This window comes from Dendropsophus ebraccatus, chromosome 13 (genome assembly GCF_027789765.1).
Source record: "Dendropsophus ebraccatus isolate aDenEbr1 chromosome 13, aDenEbr1.pat, whole genome shotgun sequence".
Lineage (NCBI taxonomy): Eukaryota > Metazoa > Chordata > Amphibia > Anura > Hylidae > Dendropsophus > Dendropsophus ebraccatus.
In genome coordinates, this window is record NC_091466.1 from 15247671 (window position 1) to 15270398 (window position 22728).

The following is a 22728-nucleotide window of genomic DNA, read 5'->3' on the forward strand; positions in this document are numbered from 1 at the left end:
AGCATGCCCGTACATTGGCCCGGGGATTCATTAAGACTGGCGTAAGGTCTCATTAAGGGTGTTTTTACCATCTTAGCTTATTTACATCTCATCAGTATAAGACACGGATGTGTTTCTATATCTTTTTACTACGCCAGACTTTGTAGATATCATCAGTATACAGCAAGGAGTGTGTTATACATTTTAAGTATACTAGCCCTTCTAGATCTCCTCAGTATAAAGCATAGATTGTGGTTTATTACATGTTTGTACTATGTTAGCTTTGTTAGATTTCATCAGTATTAGACTTAGGGCCCTATTCCACCAAACGATTATCGATCTCAAACGACCACTATTGCGAAAGACCTGAAAACGTTCACTCATTTCCATTGAACGATAATCGTTACTTATGATCGTAATTGCGATCGTTTTTTCTTCGCTATTTATTCGCTATTGCATTCGTATCTATTGCGAACGACCGAACGATGTCTTATTCAACGCGAACGATTTGCGAACGAGCAACGATAAAAATAGGTCCAGGTCTTTTAAAGCGATCAACGATTTCTCGTTCGGTCGTTAATCGTTAACTGCATTTCAACCGAACGATTATCGTTTAGATTCGAACGATTTAACGATAATCTGAACGATAATCGTCCAGTGGAATAGGGCCCTTAGGCCTCAATCACATATCTCATAGGTTTCTATAGCCCTATTCACATGTCCGTGATTTGGCACGGACACACCAACAGAAGTCTATGGGATCCTCTGTAATTTGCGGACATTATGGAGGTAACGTCTGTAAAAGATACAGAGCCATCAATTTAGCTAGTTCCGACATTTTGAGCATTTCTCCTTTTCCACTTTTACAAATCCACAAAAAATTTTTGGGACGAATACAGATGCATGTTTGCAGATCTCGACAAAAAATTGCCGACTAATAATATATGGTCCTCAGAAAAAAGGAACAAGTGAATGTAGCCTTAAGGCCTTATTCCACGGAACGATTATCCGCTCGTTAATCATAATCGCTTTGTGGAATTGGTGTAAACGAGCGAACGACAAAGGCGAAATCGTTATATTGTCATTCAAAATAGTTTTTTAGCATGTCGAAAAAAATCGTTGGTCTTTGAAAGATAATTCGCTAATCGGTTCGTAAAATTAGAAATCTTTCAGTCGTTTGTAGAAAGGTTTAAAAAAAGTAGGTGTGTCGTATGGTCACGATCACCCCGGCGAACGTTTTAAACGACCAAGTAACGACCGCAAAATAATCGTTACACTACATATATCATTCACGTTCCCACGTGTGTTATCGTTCGCAAAAAAAAAAATCGTTTAGTGATCGTTAACGAGCGGTCGTTGGAGCGAGTTTATGAACAATAATCGTTCCGTGGAATAGGGCCTTTAGATTGTGGATTTATATTTGTCATGGATTGTGTGGTTTTTATGTTTTTACTACACCAGCCTGGTTAGATCTCATCAGTATAAGTCATGGATTGTGTGGTTTTTTTTATATTTTTACTATGCCGGCCTGGTTAGATCTCATCAGTATAGGACATGGATTGTGTGTTTTTTTTTATATTTTTACTACGCCAGCCCTTTTAGATCTCATCAGTATAAGACATGGATTGCGGCTTTTGTGTTTTTACTGTGCCAGCCTTTTAAAAGCTTATAAGTATAAAGCATGGATTGTGGCTTTTTATATGTTTTTACTATGCCAGCCTTGTTAGATTGCAGCAGTATAACACAAGGATTGTGGCTTCTTATTTGTTTTTACTATACTGATTATTGTAGATTTCATTAGCATACAACAAGGACTGTGACTTTTTAACAATTTTTTGTGGCTTCTTGCATATTTCTACTATGCTAGCCTTTTTTAGATTTCATCAGTATAGGATGTGTATGGAGTTTTTTTTTTACTATTCCAACCTTTTTTAGATGTAATCAGCATAAAGCAGGGGTTGTTATTACTATGCCAGCCTTTTTAGACCTCATCAGTATAACACAAGGTTGTGGCCTCCCATTTGTTTTTACTATACCGACCTGTTTAGATGTCATGAGAATAAAGCAAGGATTGTGTTGTTTATATATATATATATATATATATATATATATATATGCTTTTACAATGCCAGCCGTCTAAGGGCTAAATTGGAAAATGCCTCTGCTGTGTACCAAAGAGATATCCCAGCACTCACCAAGTTCTTTGTGTTCTTTTATTAAAGTGTCACATCATACAGGTACAGATAAGGAGGACGCGTTTCACCCTGTGGCCTTCATCAGCTCCTGGCCAAAATGCGTCCTCCTTATCTGTACCTCTATGATGTGACACTTTAATAAAAGAACACAAAGAATTGGTGAGTGCCGGGATATCTCTTTACTACTTGCCGTTTCCTACCACGAGCACCAGCCCATTACAGAGTGCTGTCTTGCTCCTATACCATAGTTCTGCTGTGTACCAGGCTTCTAGATCATACTACTATTAGGGTCCTTCTTCATTAGCCGACATGCAGCTGAGCACATCCGCATCCCATCAGTGAAATCAGCGCTCGCTTGGGGGCTGCACAAACGATCTCTGTATTGTTTGTTCAGCCATTAACATTCATTGTTATGGGCCAGGAACAATAGATTTTCCCACTCATCAGCTGATCACTGACACATTTACATGGCCGAATTAGCGCCCATTGCCAATAATCGGCCCTTAGACTCCACCTCCCAGGGACGGTCAGGACATGCTGAGAGTTGTAGTTCCGCGGCATCTGGAGATCCCTGGTATAAGGCACAGATGATGGTCTCTGCCGTCTTCGTTGCCTACCAGCCTTTTCAGATCCCATTAATACGAGGCATGACTTGCGGCCTTTGCTGTATTCTTCTCTGGCAGCCTCTTTAGATCTCATTAGTATGAAGCATGGATTTTGGCTTCTTGTCCGCTTTTACCATACTTGCCTTTTTAGATCTCATCAGGATAAGAGACGGATTATGGCCTCTGCCGTTTATTTAGTGCCCCAGTATCTTTCTCTCTCTTTCGGGACTTCTTCTGTCTTCGTCTTGGGTGCCAGGCTCTTTAGATCTCATTAGTGTAATATATAGAGCGTGGACTCTCTATTCTCTCTCTTTATTGTAGCAGTTATTTAAGGTTCCGTATAGGATTGTGGCTTCTATTGTGTTCTACCAGGCTGGAATTTTAGAGCTCATGGACTCTGGCGTCTGCTGTCTTTATCAGTGCCACCTTTTTAGGTCTCATCAGTATGAATTAGTGTCTTTGTTCTCTGCCAAACGTTTAACACCAATTAAGTACAAGGCAATGATATTGGCCCGTTCTGCCTTTATACTGTGCCAGATATTCTAGATCTCATCACTATAAGCAAAGATGAAGGCCTGCACTCTTTTTGTACCAGACAAAACCTTCTAGACCTCATCAGTAGAGGCAATGGCAAGGTCCTGCACGCTTTGTACTAGGCCATACGTTCTAAATCTCATCAGTATAAGCAGACTATGTCCTGCACACTTTGTACCAGGCCACACGTTCTAGATCACATCAGTATATGGTGATGATATTGGCCCGTACAGTGCCAGATATTCTAGATCTTATCATTAATTTTATTCTGTTTAACTGAGAGTCCTTAAATGAGTCACATGTCTCCTTCCCAGCCACCTAGATCTCATCATTGTAAGGCAACGATGATGACGGCTCCACTAATATCATCTGTTAGTAGAGAATCGGGAGGTCCCCATACACTTTATACTGACAGCCGAACCCACCACAAGCCATAAGTATAAAGTGTATGGGGTCCTTAAATCAATGATTACGGCCTGCAGTCTCTTAATAATGTGCCAGTCTTTCTAGATCTCATCAGTATAAGACAATGATTATGACCTGATCTCTCTGTACCGTACCAGTCTTTCTAGACCTTATCAGTAGTGTTGAGTGAACTTGCCAAAAGTTAGCAGGCCATAATCATTGTCTTATACTGATGAGTAGTGTTGAATAGAGATGAGCGAACCGGGTTCGGGTTCGAGTCGATCCAAACCCGAACGTTCGGCATTTGATTAGCTGTGGCTGCTGAAGTTGGATAAAGCTCTAAGGTTGTCTGGAAAACATGGATACAGCCAATGACTATATCCATGATTTCCACATAGCCTTAGTGCTTTATCCAACTTCAGCAGCCACCGCTAATCAAATGCCGAAAGTTCGGGTTCGGATCGACTCGAGCATGCTCCAGGTTCGCTCATCTCTAGTGTTGAGCAAACTTGCCGAAAGTTAGGGTTTGTCAGCATTCGTAGAACCCGAATGCTTGGCATTTGACTCCCAGCGTCTGGAGAAGTTGGATGCCACCCTAGGGAGTCTTAAAAAACATGGATACAGCCATAGGCCATAGGCTGGGTCCAAGTTTTCCTGTAAGCCCTACAGCTGCATCCAATTTTTTTAGATGCCAGAAGTCAAATGCTGAGCATTCGGTTTGATGAATGTTGCCAAACCCTATAACTTTTGGCAAGTTTACGCAACACTACTGATCAGTAAAAGACAATGATTGACCTGTACTCCCTGTACTATCCCAGTCTTTCTAGACCTTGTCAGTATAAGGCAATGATTATGACCTGCTCTCTCTGTACTTTCCCAGTCTTTCTACACTTCATCATTGACCTGCTGTCTTTGAACTGTCCAAGACTTTCTAGACTTAACCAGTATAAGACAATGATTGACCTGTACTCTCTGTACTATCCCAGTCTTTCTAGACCTCATCAGTATAAGACAATGATTGACCTGTACTCTCTGTACTATCTCAGCCTTTCTAGACCTCATCAGTATAAGACAATGATTGACCTGTACTCTCTGTACTATCTCAGCCTTTCTAGACCTCATGAATATAAGACAATGATTGACCTGTACTCTCTGTACTATCCCAGTCTTTCTAGACCTCATCAGTATAAGACAATGATTGACCTGTACTCTCTGTACTATCCCAGCTTTCTAGACCTCATCAGTATAAGACAATGATTGACCTGTACTCTCTGTACTATCCCAGTCTTTCTAGACCTCATCAGTATAAGACAATGATTGACCTGTACTCTCTGTACTATCCCAGTCTTTCTAGACCTCATCGGTATAAGACAATGATTGACCTGTACTCTCTGTACTATCTCAGCCTTTCTAGACCTCATCAGTATAAGACAATCATTATGTCCCGCTCTCTCCTTACACTGTGGCGGGTTTTTTAGCCCTCATCAGGAGTTGTAGATTCGGCTGCATTAGGAAATCCCTGATTATAATGGTCCATGTATATTCATGAATCCCCTTGCGTCGGCCATTGGGGTAAAGTTTATTTGTGGCTTGGGGGGGGGGGCAGCGTTTTATTAACAATCAGCCCTGTCAGGATGTGATCGGCTTACATCGATTGGAGGAGCTTTTCATTCATTTTCATTATCTATCAGCTTGCTTGAACTTGATAGGATTTATCGATCTTTTTTCCCTCAAGGTGCTCAACAAGGATAAATCAAAATTATTGGTGGCGGGACGAGGCGATATAAATACTGACGGATTAGGCCGCCTCCATCCCTTCTAGATGTCTTTGAAAAGTAAAAGTTTGCGGCGGAGGGTTAGGCTCCATTCTACTTCAAGACCGCTAAACTTTTATATCCAATCACTCAGCTTTCCCGAAACCCTGAATGATAACTCCCATCACTCTACTTTCCCAGAGCCCTAAGTCGTAACTCCCATCACTCTATATTCCCAGAGCCCTGAATAACTCCTATCACTCTACTTTCCCAGAGCCCTGAATGATAACTCCCATCACTCTTCTTTCCCAGAGCCCTGAATGATAACTTCCATTACGCTACTTTTTCCAGAGCCCTGTATGTTAACTCTCATCACTCTACTTTCCCAGAGCCCTGAATGATAACTCCCATTACGCTTCTTTTTCCAGAGCCGTGAATGTTAACTCCCAACACTCTACTTTCTCAGAGCCATGAATGTTAATGTGCATCACTCTACTTTCCCAGAGCCCTGTATGGTAACTCCCATCACTCTACTTCCCCTGATCGCTGAATGATAACTAATATCACTCTACTTTCCTGGAGCCCTGTATGGTAACACCCATCACTCTACTTTCCCTGATCCCTGAATGATAACTCCCATCACTCTACTTTTCCAGAGCCCTGAATGGTAACTCTCATCACTCTACTTTTCTAGAGCCCTGAATGTTAACACTCATCACTCTACTTTCCCCAAGCCCTGAATAGTAACTCCCATCACTCTATATTCCCGGAGCCCTTTATGGTAACTCCCATCACTCTACTTTTCCAAAGCCCTGAATGATAACTCCCATCAGTCTATATTCCCAGAGCCCTGAATGGTAACTCCAATCACTCTACTTTCTCAGAGACCTGAATGTTAACTCTCATCACTCTACTTTCCCAGAGCCCTGAATGGTAACTCTCATTACTCTACTTTTCCAGAACCCTGAATCTTAACGCTCATCACTCTACTTTCCCCAAGCCCTGAACAGTAACTCCCATCACTCTATATTCCCAGAGCCCTGAATGGTAACTCCCATCACTCTACTTTCCCAGAGCCCTGAATAGGAATGACTTGGCAGATCAGCTCTTCAGGATCCTGGGAAAGCTGGGTGGAGGAAACTATACTGATCGCCACTCAGCCAGATCTGACAGGAAAGGTCGGTACAAGGATTTTTTCCTCTTTTTTTGGGGAGGAAGTAGCATCAGTCCATGAGGGAACCGGCAACAATTACAGACAAGGCATCAATCACATAAAGTGTTCCGGGGTAAAAGCTTTCAAGACTTCAGAAGTGATGGAAGACCCCCCGTGAGCGCCCCCGCCTGGAGGACTGGAGAGGCTCCCACATCCATCACCTACAACCAGCCCACACACCCCTTGTTCCCAATACGGCGCCACCTGGAGCAAAATATCCAGGAGGAGGAGGAGGAGGGGGGGGGATTAGGATTGGGAGGAAGATAATTGAGGTCTGTGCTCGTGCTGAGCCGCCATTGTTTGTCACATCCTTTCATCGATATGATCCGGGCACCAGGGAAGATAAAAGACAGATTTCTCATCGGCGCCATTCTTAAGGCTTCGGTATCTCTTCTGCATTCATAAAAAGTAAAAAAATAAATAAATCACAAAGCAGAATAATATAAAATATGTATCACAGTCAGTGCTGCTGGCGATATGATACATGGTTACTATGTGTTACAGGGGCGGTGGATGGGACATGGGAAAGCTGGGTGGATTCTTCCTAACAATAGTACTTGTCCTTGTTACAGGATGAATGTTACAACTACATCAAGGTGCTGGTACCCAAGAACGACCAGACCCTCATAGCCTGCGGCACCAACTCCTTCAACCCCACCTGCCGCAACTACAAGGTGAGCAAAGGGCGATTATATATACAGTATATATATATATATATATATATATATATATATATATATATATATATATACATATATATATTACAGACATATAACATTAAACAGTATATAGAAGCCTCATTTCTATACAGGGGTATTCCACTCAAAATAACTTTTGATATGTTGCTGTCTATGGTGAGACTAACAATTCCTTCCATACTTGTTATTATCTCTTCAGTCTCCTTCCCCCAGTTCTCAGCTGCTGCTTTCTGCTGAAGACACAAAAATCTGTGTGTGAGCTTTTCTCTGTCTCCCCCTCCTCCCCCCTCCCTTCTGAGACGGCTGATGTAAACAAGTCCCTGACTGGCTTTATCGGCAACTTTGTAGCTTGTTTGTAATGCTGGAAGGGATAATCACAGTGAGTTCAACAGCAACTTGACCTCAGAATAACCCTCCCTGCATTACAAAGAAGCTACAATATTGCAGATACAGCCTGCCAGGGACTTGTTTACATCAGCTGTCTCAGAAAGGAGGGGGGAGACAGAGAGAAAAGCTCACACACAGTTTTTTGTGTCTTTGGCAGAAAGCAGCAGATCAGAACTGGGGGACGGAGACTGAATAGATAATAACAAGTATGGAAGGAATTGTTAGTCTCACCATGGGCAGCAACATAAGAAAAGTTATGTTTGAGTGGAATACCCCTTCAAGGCTTTGAACCTCTTTTTTTACTATCTTTTTCCTGTGCAGAGATATTATTAGTTGAAAATGCAGGTTGCCAAGGTCCCCATGTCAACACTTCCTGTCATGTTATCCAGCATTTGGGACATTGTGTGGATTTCAGCACCGGCTTTGTCAATGGTCACATAGTACTTTAACTAGTAATTTCCCAGGCTGAAGTGACAGGAAGTGTTATCATGTGGATGCAGGTATATAACTACAACCAGTGATATATGTGAACAGGAATAACATATGGAATAACCAATGTAAGGTACAACAAAGGGTCTTTTATACACTGCATGCACATGGTGAACACTACACAACCCCATTGTATTCTATGGTCCCATTATCTTTGGGGCAGGGTGGGTATGGAGATGTTCCCATAGTAGCACTGATAATGGCACAACCCTTCCTAGGCCTGTGGGATGGGGTATCCTATAGGTCAGATCTATGGCCATCTATGCTGGGGATCCCTATGTGGCCACCCTCCGTACCCTGCTCTTATTCAGGGTACTCACCTATCATGAGATCTGTGTGACCCCCATATATAATCCTCCTCCAGATCAAGAGCCTGGAGCAAGAAGGAGAAGAGTTTAACGGACAGGCGCGGTGCCCATTTGATGCCAAGCAGGCCAACGTCGCCCTCTTTGCAGGTAGGAATCAGTATGCCCTGACGGAGGACGTGTCACCTGCCACAGGGCACAGGCTGGGTTTCTATAGTCGGGGTGTAGTATGAGACGGTTTTCATACACCAGGAGCACAAAGACGGTTTGTAAGTAATAAAGACGCAGCACGAATTAATGGGGATTAGTCCCGAGGAGAGCGGTAATCCCCGGTAATCCCTCAGTGCACAGCGCCTGGTTAGTGAAATCAATATGTGCACCGCAGAATGGCCAGACTTACATCTATCTGCAGCCAGGGGGCGCTGTGACCAGGGGAGGCTGCTCATCACGGTCCATACTGCCTCATAGGAAAACACACTGACACCTGGGGTACAGGATAATGACACTGACACTTGGGGTACAGGGTAATAACATGCTGACACTTGGGGTACAGGATAATGACACTTGGGGTACAGGGTAATAACATGCTGACACCTGGGGTACAGGATAATGACACTTGGGGTACAGGATAATGACACTGACACTTGGGGTACAGGGTAATAACATGCTGACACTTGGGGTACAGGATAATGACACATGGGGTACAGTATAATAACACTTAGGGTACAGGATAATGACACTTGGGGTACAGGATAATGACACTTGGGGTACAGGATAATGACACTGACACTTGGGGTGCAGGGTAATAACATGCTGACACCTGGGGTACAGGATAATGACACTGACACTTGGGGTACAGGGTAATAACATGCTGACACTTGGGGTACAGGATAATGACACTTGGGGTGCAGGATAATGACACTTGGGGTACAGGGTAATAACATGCTGACACTTGGGGTACAGGATAATGACACTTGGGGTGCAGGATAATGACACTTGGGGTACATGATAATACTTGGGGTACATAATGACACCTGGGGTACAGGATAATGACACTTGGGGTACAGGATAGTGACACTTGTGGTACAGGATAGTGACACTTGGGGTACAGGATAATGACACTTGGGGTACAGGATAATGACACTTAGGGTACAGGATAATGACACTTGGGGTGCAGGATAATGACACTTGGGGTACATGATAATACTTGGGGTACAGGATAATGACACCTGGGTACAGTATAATGACACTTGGGGTACAGGATAATGACACTTGTGGTACAGGATAGTGACACTTGGGGTACAGGATAATGACACTTGGGGTACAGGATAGTGACACTTGGGGTACAGGATAATGACACTTGGGGTACAGGATAATGACACTTGGGATACAGGATAATGACACTTGGGGTACAGTATAATGACACTTGGGGTACAGGATAGTGACACTTGGGGTACAGGATAATGACACTTGGGGTACAGGATAGTGACACTTGGGGTACAGGATGATGACACTTGGGGTACAGGATAATGACCCTTGTGGTACAGGATAATGACACCTGGGGTACAGTATAATGACACTTGGGGTACAGTATAATGACACTTGGGGTACAGGATAGTGACACTTGGGGTACAGGATAATGACACTTGGGGTACAGGATGATGACACTTGGGGTACAGGATGATGACACTTGGGGTACAGGATAATGACCCTTGTGGTACAGGATAATGACACTTGGGGTACAGTATAATGACACTTGGGGTACAGGATAATAACACTTGGGGTACAGGATAATAACACTTGGGGTACAGGATAATGACACTTGGGGTACAGGATAATAACACTTGGGGTACAGGATAATGACACTTGGGGTACAGGATAATAACACTTGGGGTACAGGATAGTGACACTTGGGGTACAGGATAATAACACTTGGGGTACAGGATAATGACACTTGGGGTACAGGATAATGACACTTGGGGTACAGGATAATGACACTTGGGATACAGGATAGTGACACTTGGGGTACAGGATAATGACACTTGGGGTACAGGATAATGACACTTGGGGTACAGGATAATAACACTTGGGGTACAGGATAATAACACTTGGGGTACAGGATAGTGGGTGATGCATTGTGCGGCTTTGGGTCACATGACTGGTGGTACAGCAGAGCTGTGCGTGCGCCTCCTGTCAGTGTTATTAGCGGCTCTGGTGTTTCATTATCTTGATTAATTATTTACAAATTGCCGTAATGATTTATTCCAGTATGTAAATGCAGCAATCTGCTAATGAGCCGCTATTACATCCCATTATCACTGGAGGAGCACGTGACCAGACTGGCAGGGTGTATCACACAGCTCCGCATCACCTATCAGAGACTTAGATACTGCAGCTCAGCAGAGAGTAGCACACATAACAGGTTCGGATACACCACGCAGCAGACAGAATCAAATATTATAGCAGCTGAGAAGACAGTATCACATATAATAAGCTTGGATACATCATGTTATATGACAGTATTACATACATAGGCTCAGCATACAATACTGCACACCATGAAACGGGAAGGAACTGCAGCAGCACAGCAGAGGAGGAGGAGGGGAGATCACACTGTATTACATAAGGGGCAGCTGCCCGCAGCTCTATGGACTGTCAGAGATGAGAGGGAAGCCTTGACTTACCTTTTAGACACAGTGTGGATCCTCCTCAGCTCAGCTTACAGATACACAGCCCAGGGTCTATCCTCTCCTGCACAGAGTACATGCTAAGCCCCACCCACTTCCTGTAATGTGTCCTGATCCAGCTGTTACTAGAGACAGCTTTTTCCTGACCACAAGCAGTGACTGGCAGATTTCAGGGAAGTGCAACACCTAGTGGCCAAGATTTTAGAGCAGTTTTTTTTTCGGGAGTCACCTTTTGTAAAGGAAAGGAGAATCACATGGAGGGAAGGTGGATCTATCAGCAGGTTGGACAAATCTAACCTGCTGATAGTTCCATAGTGGGCACGGGATGCTGAGGATGTATTTTACCTGTATCCACAGCGCCATTCCTGTGCTGTTAGTTGTGCAGGTAAGGCTAGGTTCACACTGCATTTTCAGCATCCATTTAACGGATCAGTTTTTTGCAAAAAACTGATGCATTTGTGTGCATCCGTTTTTGATCCGTTTTTCCATTGACTTCCATTATAAAAAAAAAACGGATGCGTTTTTTTTTACGCACAATAAAGTACTGTTGACACTACTTTTTTGACCGTTAAAAAAAACTGATCCATTAAACGGATGCTGAAAACGCAGTGTGAACCTAGCCTCAGTCATTAGGAGCAATGGGGGCGGGCTACCAATCCGGCCTGACCCCTTCCCGTCCCCTTCATTGATAATTAATAGAGGAGGCGGATGGGGGGAATTGGGGCCTAGATTTGTCTAGCCTGCTGATAGTTCCCCTTTAAAGTGACAGTACTCTAATATAACTACCATTACATGTCATTCACCTCTCCTAGGGTCCAGAACAACCACCACTCTCAGATGTCAGAGGGGGACACTACTACTCTCACCAGATTTAGACTCTTCTAGTCACTTCCTGATAAATCCCTCTCACAATTCATCTCGTCATATTAGTCTGGAAATGCTGGGTGCCAACTTACTAGGGGCACTCATGGCGGCCATATTGGTTGCCCAACCCACCCAACCTTTTCAGGAATGTAAAAAAAACCTGGACAGAAGGGGTTGGATATCTTTAACTTTTGGGGGCGATGGTTGGAATTTCATTGATACAAATGGGCTGGTGTACGGCCTGGTACTGCCACCTGTGTCAGTGCTGTGTATTACACCTGAGGTGTGTGGAGGGGATGTCGTATTGCACAGTTTATGGCGTTTCCGCGTATCAGCCCGTGATTATAGGGAAATCAAATAGACAAACATCCATTAATAGTAACGGCAGAGCGCGGGGCGTGCTAATAATACAAGGTACGGCTATTAGCGCGGCCCGCACTCGCACAGACAGCCGCCGCGCTCAGCGAGACTGTAACTAATTGACTTAGTAGTACAAGCGCCGGCAGCAGCGAGCGTCTACTGTTTAGATTACATGCCTTGCTCGCTCTCCCCCTCCCCAACCCCATTCTCTTCTCTCTCCTTGTAGATGGAAATCTGTATTCTGCGACCGTGGCCGATTTCCAAGCCAGTGACGCCGTCATATACCGCAGCCTGGGGGAAAAAAGTCCCGTTCTCCGCACCATCAAGTACGACTCCAAATGGCTGAGAGGTGAGACACCGGCTGCTGCTGCAAATGTTCTGCCGCTTCCAGGGACAGGGATCATTTATGGTCAACACTGTAGATTTAAAAGGGAACTGTTATGGTATAATATCTCTGCTTGCTGGTTTGCTAGTGACCACTAGAGGGCACTGTAACGAATTCTGATGTTTTTTATAACAATATGGCCACTAGGGGGCATAATAAGTCACAATGAATGTTTTCACTATGGGGTTAATATAAGCAGGTTAGAAAAATGGTCAGATAGTGGGAGGGTCACCACAAGGGGCGCTGTAAGTAACCCCAAGTATATTTATTATGTGACCACAGAGGTCGCTGTGCTGAGCTGTTATGAATATTTTTAAGTCACATGACTCCCTAAGGGGCAGTGTAAGTGAGAATTAGGGGGCACTGGATATATTGTACAGTAATAATGTGACCACTAGAGGGCAGAAAATTTATTTATTTAATTCTTTTTTTATTATTTTTATAGTATGACCATTAGAGGCCATTGTATATATGTTTTATAGTTTATTTTAGGAAAATGTGACCATTAGAGGGCACTATACTTTTTTTTGACAGTAGAGGGCATATTACATTCAGGTTTTTTTTATATTTCAACCACTAGATGGTGCTGTACATACATACATTTTCTTTTTTTTTTTTTTTTTTTTTTTAGAGGGCACAGACATGTTTTTATACTAATGTGACCACTAGAGGGCACTGTGCGCACCTTTTATTTATTTATGATAACGTGACCACTAGAGGGCACTGTGCGCACCATTTATTTAATTTTTTTTAGGATAATGTGACCACTGGAGGGCACTGACATGTTTTTATAGTAATGTGAGAACTAGATGGCACTGTGCGCACCTTTTTTTTATTTATTTTTTTTATAATGTGACCACTAGAGGGCACTGTGCGCACCTTTTATTTATTTATTTATGATAACGTGACCACTAGAGGGCACTGTGCGCACCTTTTATTTATGATAACGTGACCACTAGAGGGTACTGTGCGCACCATTTATTTATTTATTTTTTAGGATAATGTGACCACTAGAGGGCAGTAACATGTTTTTATAGTAATGTGACAACTAGATGGCACTGTGCGCACCTTTTTTTAATTTATTTTTTTTATAATGTGACCACTAGAGGGCACTGTGGGCACCTTTTATTTATTTTTAAGGCTAATGTGACCACTAAAGGGCACTGACATGTCTTTATAGTAATGTGACCACTAGAGGGCACTGTGCACACCTTTTATTTATTTGTTATGATAATGTGACCACTAGAGGGCACTGTGCGCACCTTTTATTTATTTTTTATGATAATGTGACCACTAGAGAGCACTGACAAGTTTTTATAGTAATATGACCACAAGATGGCACTGTGCGCACCTTTTATTTATTTATTTTGTAACGATAATGTGACCACTAGAGGGCACTGACATGCTTTTCTATTAATGTGACCACTAGAGGGCACAGAGTACAGGCACATTTAATAATGCTATGGTGTAACCATTAGGGGGCAGTATCCTATTTTTTGCATTGACATTTTTCCTATGTTCTCTCCCTGCAGAGCCCCACTTTATCCATGCAGTTGAATATGGGACTTACGTTTACTTCTTTTTCCGGGAGATTTCCATGGAGTACACCACCCTGGGGAAGGTAGGTTGATACGGTATATGGTGGTTGTTGCGCCCAGTATAAAGCTGGAGAAGGATTTTCTACCCAGGCGGCCATAGAGGTGGTGAGGTTAATGAACAGTTATCTCCGCAGTCATCTGGTGACTGAGCCGTCAGCGGCAGCTGCTGGGGGGACACTGGCGGCTACGTCACAGTGCCATCCGCACGTGCCCAGCCTGGCAGCTCCTCTCTTATCTTTGCCGCAGCCCCTCCACATTACAAGCCAATTACAAATCCCCATCTGAGCTGCCGCTGCTGGGCGACGCTGATAATAGTAACAGCCGCCACAGGGTCCAGCTTATCCCATCATCTCCCGGGCACCAGAGGGCGACGCGGCTATCTACACCGGGAAACAGAGCCGAGCGCCTCCTGGTCAGCATTATCAGCAAGACGCAGGACGCAGATTAATAGCCCCGGGCATATCCGGAGATGTCACCGAGAATCCTAGATACACAAAGGCATCCGCAGATAGTATCCCACATGAGAGGCTTAGATACAGCAGCTCAGGAAACTATCACGTGAGAGACATACAGGCTCTTCTGAGAGTATCACAAATGATAGGCTGAGATACACTGGACCATCGGATACTATGATACATGAGAGGCCGAGGTACACTGGCTCATCAGATATCACATATGAGAGGCTGAGATACACTGGATCATTGCATAATATCACAAATGATAAGCTAAGCTATGGCTCGGTAGCAGTGGCGTAGCTACCATGGAGGCAGACCATGCAACTGCTACAGGGCCCATGCAGCAGGGGCCTATATCTTATAGGCCTAAATACAGCAGATTATCAGACAGTAGTATCTCACAGTAGACAGCATCACATATGACAGGTTATGATATAACAGCTCAGCAGACAGTATCACCCATTAAGGCTTAGATACGCAATTAAGCAGACAATGGCAGATATGATAGGTTTACGTGTCTGACCACAGCACACAATATACAAGATAAGCTTGTATCATCAGCCAGCATCACACACGAGAGGCTTAGCTACACCTGCATTGCCGAAAGCATCATATAAGAGGATTAGATACACCAGCTCAGCATTCAGTATCACACATGATATGTTTAGATACATCCATGAGATATGAGATACAGATACATCTTAGATACTTCTATATTACCCTGTATGTCTCAGGATGGTGTAAGCTGTGACAGTGTAGGGGCAGTCTCTATGGTATAGGGTGTTGATACTGGGGGTGTCTCTTACCGCCTGTGCGGTCTCACCTCTCCCAGGACGTGTATAACATCTCCATTCATCCCGGGGCTAATGTGGCTCCATTCAGCGGCCGCCCGGCTCATCTCTCCCGTGACCTGGATCCTTTTCTTCTGCCTCTTAGATTTCATTTACTCCCTGATTCTTGTCCATTTCTCCAATTTGCCGCCTGTTCCCGGGCATTGGCCTGTCTCTTTGTATTTGGCGCAGTCATTGTCCGCACCGTGCACTCGCCTACGTGAGCTGTCTACTCTCTGTATTATACTGGAACCATTTCCTCAGGCTGCAGGCTCACTTCTCCGCTCTCACCCAGACTCCTTAAGAAGATTCTTACTCTTTGGGGAAATTTCAAAGGGGAAAACTCTATTTTTACACGCGGTATAGAAACTAAGGGCTATAGCACAATGGCGGTATTATGTGGGCTGTCTAGTACAGTACAGTACTAAGAAAACTATATATATATATATATATATATTGGGATTGCATACGGTAGTATTGTTTTACCACTATATGGTGTGCCACTGTATGGTGATATTATGTGGTCTATATATGGCAGGAAACATTTGCCACAAGGTAATGGTATATGGGTTGTATTATATGGCAATATTATTTTGGCACTATATTATGTTATTTTTTGCCTGTATATGGAAGCTTTATTTTAACAATATATGATAACATTAGCTGGGCTGTAAATGGCAGTATTAATTTGGCATTATTCGATATTGTTATGTGGGCTATACTTGGTGGTAGTATTTCAACATTATATGGTGATATTGCTCAGGCCGTACATGCAATAACTTATTGTATTTTATGGTGGTATTATGTGGGTTGTAAATGGCAGTGTTTTGGCATTATGTGGCGGTATTATGTAGGCTTTATATGGCAGCATTATTTTCACACTATATAGCGGTATTATGTAGGCTGTGTATGGCAGTATTTTTTTTTGCACTATACAGTGGTATTATCTAGACTGTATTTTTGTGTTTAATGGTATTATACAGGCTGTATATGGCAGTACTATTTTGGTACTACATGGTGGTATTATATAGGCTGTATATGGCAGCATTATTTTGGTACTATATGGTGGTAATATACAGGCTGTATATGGCAGTACTATTTTGGTTCTATATGGTAGTATTATACAGGCTGTATATGGCAGCATTATTTTGGTCCTATATGGTGGTATTATAGAGGCTGTATATGACAGTACTATTTTGGCGTCTGCTGAAAGATTAGTAATACTCCATACCACTCCATGACTACTTTCTTACGAATCCTTGTAACTGACTCTTATTTTGGGTGGAGTTATTCTTTTACCTACTGCATATGTCCAAATTGTCTTTCAGGTGACTTTTTCCCGAGTGGCAAGGGTCTGTAAGAACGACATGGGAGGTTCCCCTCGGGTTCTGGAGAAGTACTGGACCTCCTTCCTAAAAGCTCGTCTCAACTGCTCAGTCCCTGGTGACTCCTTCTTCTACTTTGATGTCCTCCAGTCCATGAGTGACATCCTCACCATCAACAACCGCCCTGCCGTCATTGGAGTGTTCGGCACCCAGGCTAATAGGTGAGATTAGGGGTAGGATTACAGGTATAAGAAATATTGTTGATGCCCTCTGGGGAATGCATGATGGTTAGAGTCCATTATGGATAATCCAAGTCTTTTTATGGTGCACTGTGTGTAATCCAGGGTGTAGTATAGGTATTATAAATCTGTTTAGGGTAACCCTAGTCTGTTCATGGTGCATGATGGGTAAACCAAACCTTCTTAGGGTACACTATGCACCAAGTCTACTTAAATTGCACTATGGCTAACCCAGGTCTGTTTAGAATACTCTATTGGTAATCTAAGTGGTTTTAGGGTCTATTGCAGGTAATCCAAGTCTTCATAGGGTTCACTATGGGTAACCAAAGTCTATTTAGGGTACATCATTTGGAAATTTAAGTCAGTTTATGGCACAATGTGCTTAATCCAAGTCTGTTTAGGGTGCACTATGGGTAATCCAAGTCTTTTTATGGTGAACTAAAGGGTCATCCAATTCTACTTAAGGTTCTCTGGGGCTAATGTGAGCCTGTTGAGGGTACACTATGGATAATCCAAGTTTTCTTATAGTCCACTGTAGAAAGTTCAAGTCTATTTATGGTGCATTATCTGTAATCGGTAATTCAAGTCTTCTTAGGGTGCACTATGTATAATCCAAGTCTTCCTAGGGTGCACTATGTATAATCCAAGTCTTCCTAGGGTGCACTATGTATAATCCAAGTCTTCCTAGGGTGCACTATGTATAATCCAAGTCTTCCTAGGGTGCACTATGTATAATCCAAGTCTTCCTAGGGTGCACTATGTATAATCCAAGTCTTCCTAGGGTGCACTATGTATAATCCAAGTCTTTTTAGGGTCCACTATGTGTAATCCAAGGTAGGGTGCATTATAGGTAAACCAAGCCTGCTTGTATTGCATGAGGAATCCAAGTCTTCATATGGTGCATTATCGATACTCATAGACTGCTTACAAATGTATTAAAGGGAAACTACTGCTTTAAAATGCCTTATTATGATCTTGCATCTCATATTTTGCTAGTGCATTTGGGAACCCAGATAAGTTACAGTCAAGCAGTTAAGTCACATCACTGTCTACAGAGTGTAGATAAGCTGTAGTCTGTTTCTAGGGGCAACCAGACGGATTTTTACTGGAGCTGTGGATGTAAGAAGAGAAGAAAACCTGATAGTCCAAATTTTGAGATATTTAAAGCAAAGTATCTGCAGAGGTACTAGACTCGTAAAAAGAGATTAGCTAATGATAGTTGTTAAGTTTTCATGACGCAATCGGGCCTTCTCTTCCTTCATGCACCTGCGGCCCGGTTATTATATATTAATGGATACTCCCCAAAGGGCTATGAAAACCGCAGGAGTGCATAGGAAACCTCCAATAATGGCCGAACAGAATAAGACCACGTCCAGAGAAAGTGAAGCATTATACAGACCCTATTAGTGGATTAGGTAAGCAAAACAGAGCCGAACGCAGATGCCCAGTAGGGCCGTGAAAGGGAAATTAAGTGGCTGGGAAAGTTCAGGGGAAGATTTAACGCCGACTCTGCGGCTGCAAGACAAAACGTAATAAAGACGCGACGATAAATTACAGGGTATAAAGAAGGAAACCGCAGGTAATGGAGAGCAATAGATCAGAGCCAGGTGCCAGAGATAGAGGCCTCCTCTCTAGGCCGCAGTCTTCATCCCAGAGGCTGCTGGGAGATGCAGGGAATAAATCCATTTATATCAATGTTTTCCACGGCAGCAAATGTATCGTCTCATAAAGGGAATTGATCCTCGGGGACGTGTTATTATTGGACGGGAGGCACATTAGAGTCTACGCGGCGTCATGCAGATGGGCATCAAGGGAAGGCAGCCATTAAAATGAGAGATTAATATGGAATTGGAACAGAAATCCTTATTAACAAAAACTGCTGGATAGATGGTGGGAAGCTTTATATGAAATATAGAGATATATGGCCATAAAACGCAGGCTAACATGTTGCGGAGGTGATATTATGCAGAGCACAGGCCATTGGGTGCCGCCATATTGTGGTCCAATTTTTTACATCACTTGGATTGAGGCTGCTGATGCTGCATCATGTTACAGGTTTCTTTTGAGCCCATTAAGTGTCTGTAAGAAGAATAAGGTTGTAACTTATCAAGATTTTTTTTCCCATAGCATCACTGGATCTGGTGTGTGTGCTTTCTATATGGATGAAATTGAAAAAGTCTTTAATGGGAAGTTCAAAGAGCAAAAGACCACCGAATCTGCTTGGACCCCCATTCCAGAAGATAAGGTCCCGGCCCCCAGGTAAGTGTAGCCTTATACCTCAGTAAGAGAAAAAACAATCAGTTACTTAAGGCTTTGATAAGAGTAACATCTTTGAATACATCTATAACTTGAGGCAGCTTGAAGATCCTTAGCTTGAGACATCTAGGAACTACATTTTGTGAGACTCTGAGTAAATCCATTCGTTGAAGCCTAGAGGTGATCCATAACTTCATGGCTTGAGTCTGCAAAGAATTCTATAACTTGTGGATTTGAGGAGATCTATAACCTAAAGCTTAAAATGGATCCATGGCTTTGAAATTTGAGGAGATCCATAGCTTAAGGCATTGAAGAAATCAATGTGATAAATAGCTGAGGCTTTGAGATCTATTACTTGATTCTTGAATAGATCTATAGATTCAGTTTCCAAGGAGATCCAAACTAAAGGCTTCAAAGAGATCCATATATCAGGGCTTTAAATGAATGTGTATCTTGAGGCTATAAAGAAACATATAGCTTTAGGCTTACAAAAGATCCTTGGCCCGAAGCCTAGAAAATATCTATAACTTGAGGCCTTACAGAGATCCTTGGCTTTCAGAAGATCCATAGCTTGAGGCCATACGGAGATCCATAGCTTTAGGTTTTTACAAGATCTATAGTTTGAGGCTTTACGGAGATCCATAGGCTTTAGGTTTTCAAAAAATTCATAGCTTGGGGCCTTACAGAGATCCATAGGCTTTAGGTTTTCAGAAGATCCATAGCTTAAGACTCCAAAGAGAGGGTTCAAGGAGATCCATAGATTGAAATTTCCAGAGGCTTGTGGTGAGAGGATTGACCCTTTTTCTTTCCATCTTTCAGGCCCGGGTGTTGTGCCGGGTTTGGCAATGCCGCTTCCTACAAAGCATCCAATGAGTTTCCAGATGAGACCCTTTCCTTCATCAAATCTTTCCCTCTCTTAGACGAGGCTGTGCCTTCCATTACAGAGACACCATGGTTTACCAAAACAACTAGCAGGTACGGAGAGATCCATGGATAGAAAACAATGTAGTTGGTCCCAAAAATCTGTTGCTGTAACAAATAAAAATAAGTGAACTTTATGCTTTTACTGCCAGAAGGCTACATCAACACATTGTAATATTATGATACAGATCTATTCCTTCTGTCTAATTCTTCCTTCTTCTAAATTGCCAGGTATAAACTGACACAGATAGCTGCAGACACTACGGCCGGTCCTTATGGAAATTACACAGTTTTGTTCTTGGGATCTGAAGATGGAAAAATTCTTAAGGTTCTCACAGGAACTACTGAAAACTCCACGGTGGAAACTGTCCTCCTGGAAGAGATCAATGTCTACAACCAAGACAGGTAAGGATTAGGCCTCAAGCTCAGTTCTTGCTGCTTGCATTATGCAACCAAAACAATACGATAAAACATTCTGTCACGTAGGTGCGGTGGGAAGATGGACGACGGGAGGATCCTAGGACTGCAGATGGACAAAGACAATCATGCCCTGTTTGTTGCATTTTCCAGCTGTATCATTCGCGTTCCCCTCAGCCGATGTGAACTGTATGGGACCTGTAGGAGGTAGGTAACACTTGGACTTCCTTCTTTAGGGATGGTGGTTGGCCAAGAACAAGTGGTCTTTTTGATTTCTATAATGGCCCTTTGCACAAACCTATCTTCTAAATGACTTGTTCCTTCTGGTGTCAGAATTTATGTAGCTTTTCCCAATATAGAGTTGTTTTACCGATTCTGCTGCCAGAATGTTGCATGTTGCACATAATCAGGGCTCCATCAGTCAAAGGAATGGAACATAACAGAAAGAAGAAAGGAGAATAGAGGCTTGTGTTGTATAAGAGGGCTGCATTTGTTACAACAATTGCTTCACATCTATTGTTCCCGCCAGTTTTGGAAGCGGTTGAAAAAAAAAATCCCTTCTGTTCTAAGTAAAATTAACCAGCTCAGTAATAATCTCATTAATAAAGTCACATCACATGTGTGCATCTCGAGAACAAAGCGGCTTACAATTCACAGCTTGTCATTCAATCCCTGCATGCCCCTCAATGAGACAACCCTTCCCTTCCAGCGGGTACATACGGCAGGCAGAATAACCCTACCACAAAGTCATCAGTATTACGAGCCGTGCAATAAAGTTTGAAGGGGTCCCAGGGTGCCCGCTGCTGCTGCTCCGGTGGTGGAAAGGGAAAAGCTTTAATTTGCAGACTCCTTATTGCGATGGAAGCCAAGAGAGAATTGAAGGCTAGAAAAAGCCTGCTTGCCAAATGCATCCTACTTAAGCCTCAGATCTTTGGAAAGCAGCCAACCTAGCGTGGTGCCTACAGGGCCCCCGATAGAAGGATGTCTGTTGATGTAGACGGTTTTCCAAAAGAATGGTTAATGTTTGGGGCTAAACTCAAGGCTATCTCCTACAGGTCGACTTCGATTTGTTTCTTGTTGGCTTGTGCTTTGCGTGACTGGTTTAGAGAATGGGTCCCAAAAAATATCATTGATCCCATTATAAAAGTTATACCATACAAAGTCGGCTTTTTTCCTTCCCACAGAAGCTGCCTGGCATCAAGAGACCCGTACTGCGTGTGGTTAAAATCAGGGAACTGCGCCAATTACCGAGGCGACATAAGGTAATATCACATGAAAGATACATTACATAACAGGCTCAGTGTATAGCGGTGGGGGGTAGGCTTCTTCCCCAATCTCAAACGGCAAACTGAGGATTAACATTTCATGAATGGAGAAGACTGTCCCCTAAGATCTCATTAAATGCAGATAGAATATGAATAATCAGATCAAATAAATATAAAGAGATCTACATCTTCTCCTCCCAGCCCATACATTATGGGTAAGATACATTCCAGTGGCAGGAAGATATAGTCAAAGACGATCATCAGCACAGTGGATGACATCTTTTCTTTATTGTTGGTTTCGAGCACAATGGCTGCCAACATGTCACAACAATTACTTGACTCCCGACCTACTAGATCCTCAGGGCTCTCAGAGTTATCAAGCAGTGAAGCCCTTAAAGGACATATTTTTATGCATTAGGTACAGGGGTCCTAATAAATTGTGACAATCATCAATACATCTTTTCGATTCAAGTTTGTTGGGTTTAACCGTAATGGCTGCCAACATGTCATGACAATTTAGTCTTTTGTTTACAAGGTGCTGACTTCTCTTAGGTCTTCAGGG

General features: G+C 43.0%; 1 protein-coding gene across 6 annotated transcripts in view; it reads left to right on the top strand.

The window, feature by feature from the left end:
• Positions 1–22728, top strand: part of SEMA6C (semaphorin 6C) — a 459642-nt gene that overhangs the window by 419096 nt on the left and 17818 nt on the right. For all 6 annotated transcript variants that reach the window (XM_069949807.1, XM_069949808.1, XM_069949805.1 and 3 more), the window contains 10 exons: positions 7258–7359; positions 8624–8714; positions 12702–12824; positions 14393–14481; positions 17072–17289; positions 19435–19566; positions 20383–20538; positions 20716–20889; positions 20971–21108; positions 22086–22163. In XM_069949807.1, coding sequence (XP_069805908.1) covers positions 7258–7359; positions 8624–8714; positions 12702–12824; positions 14393–14481; positions 17072–17289; positions 19435–19566; positions 20383–20538; positions 20716–20889; positions 20971–21108; positions 22086–22163 — 1301 coding nt within the window. The remainder of the gene's footprint in view (positions 1–7257; positions 7360–8623; positions 8715–12701; positions 12825–14392; positions 14482–17071; positions 17290–19434; positions 19567–20382; positions 20539–20715; positions 20890–20970; positions 21109–22085; positions 22164–22728) is intronic.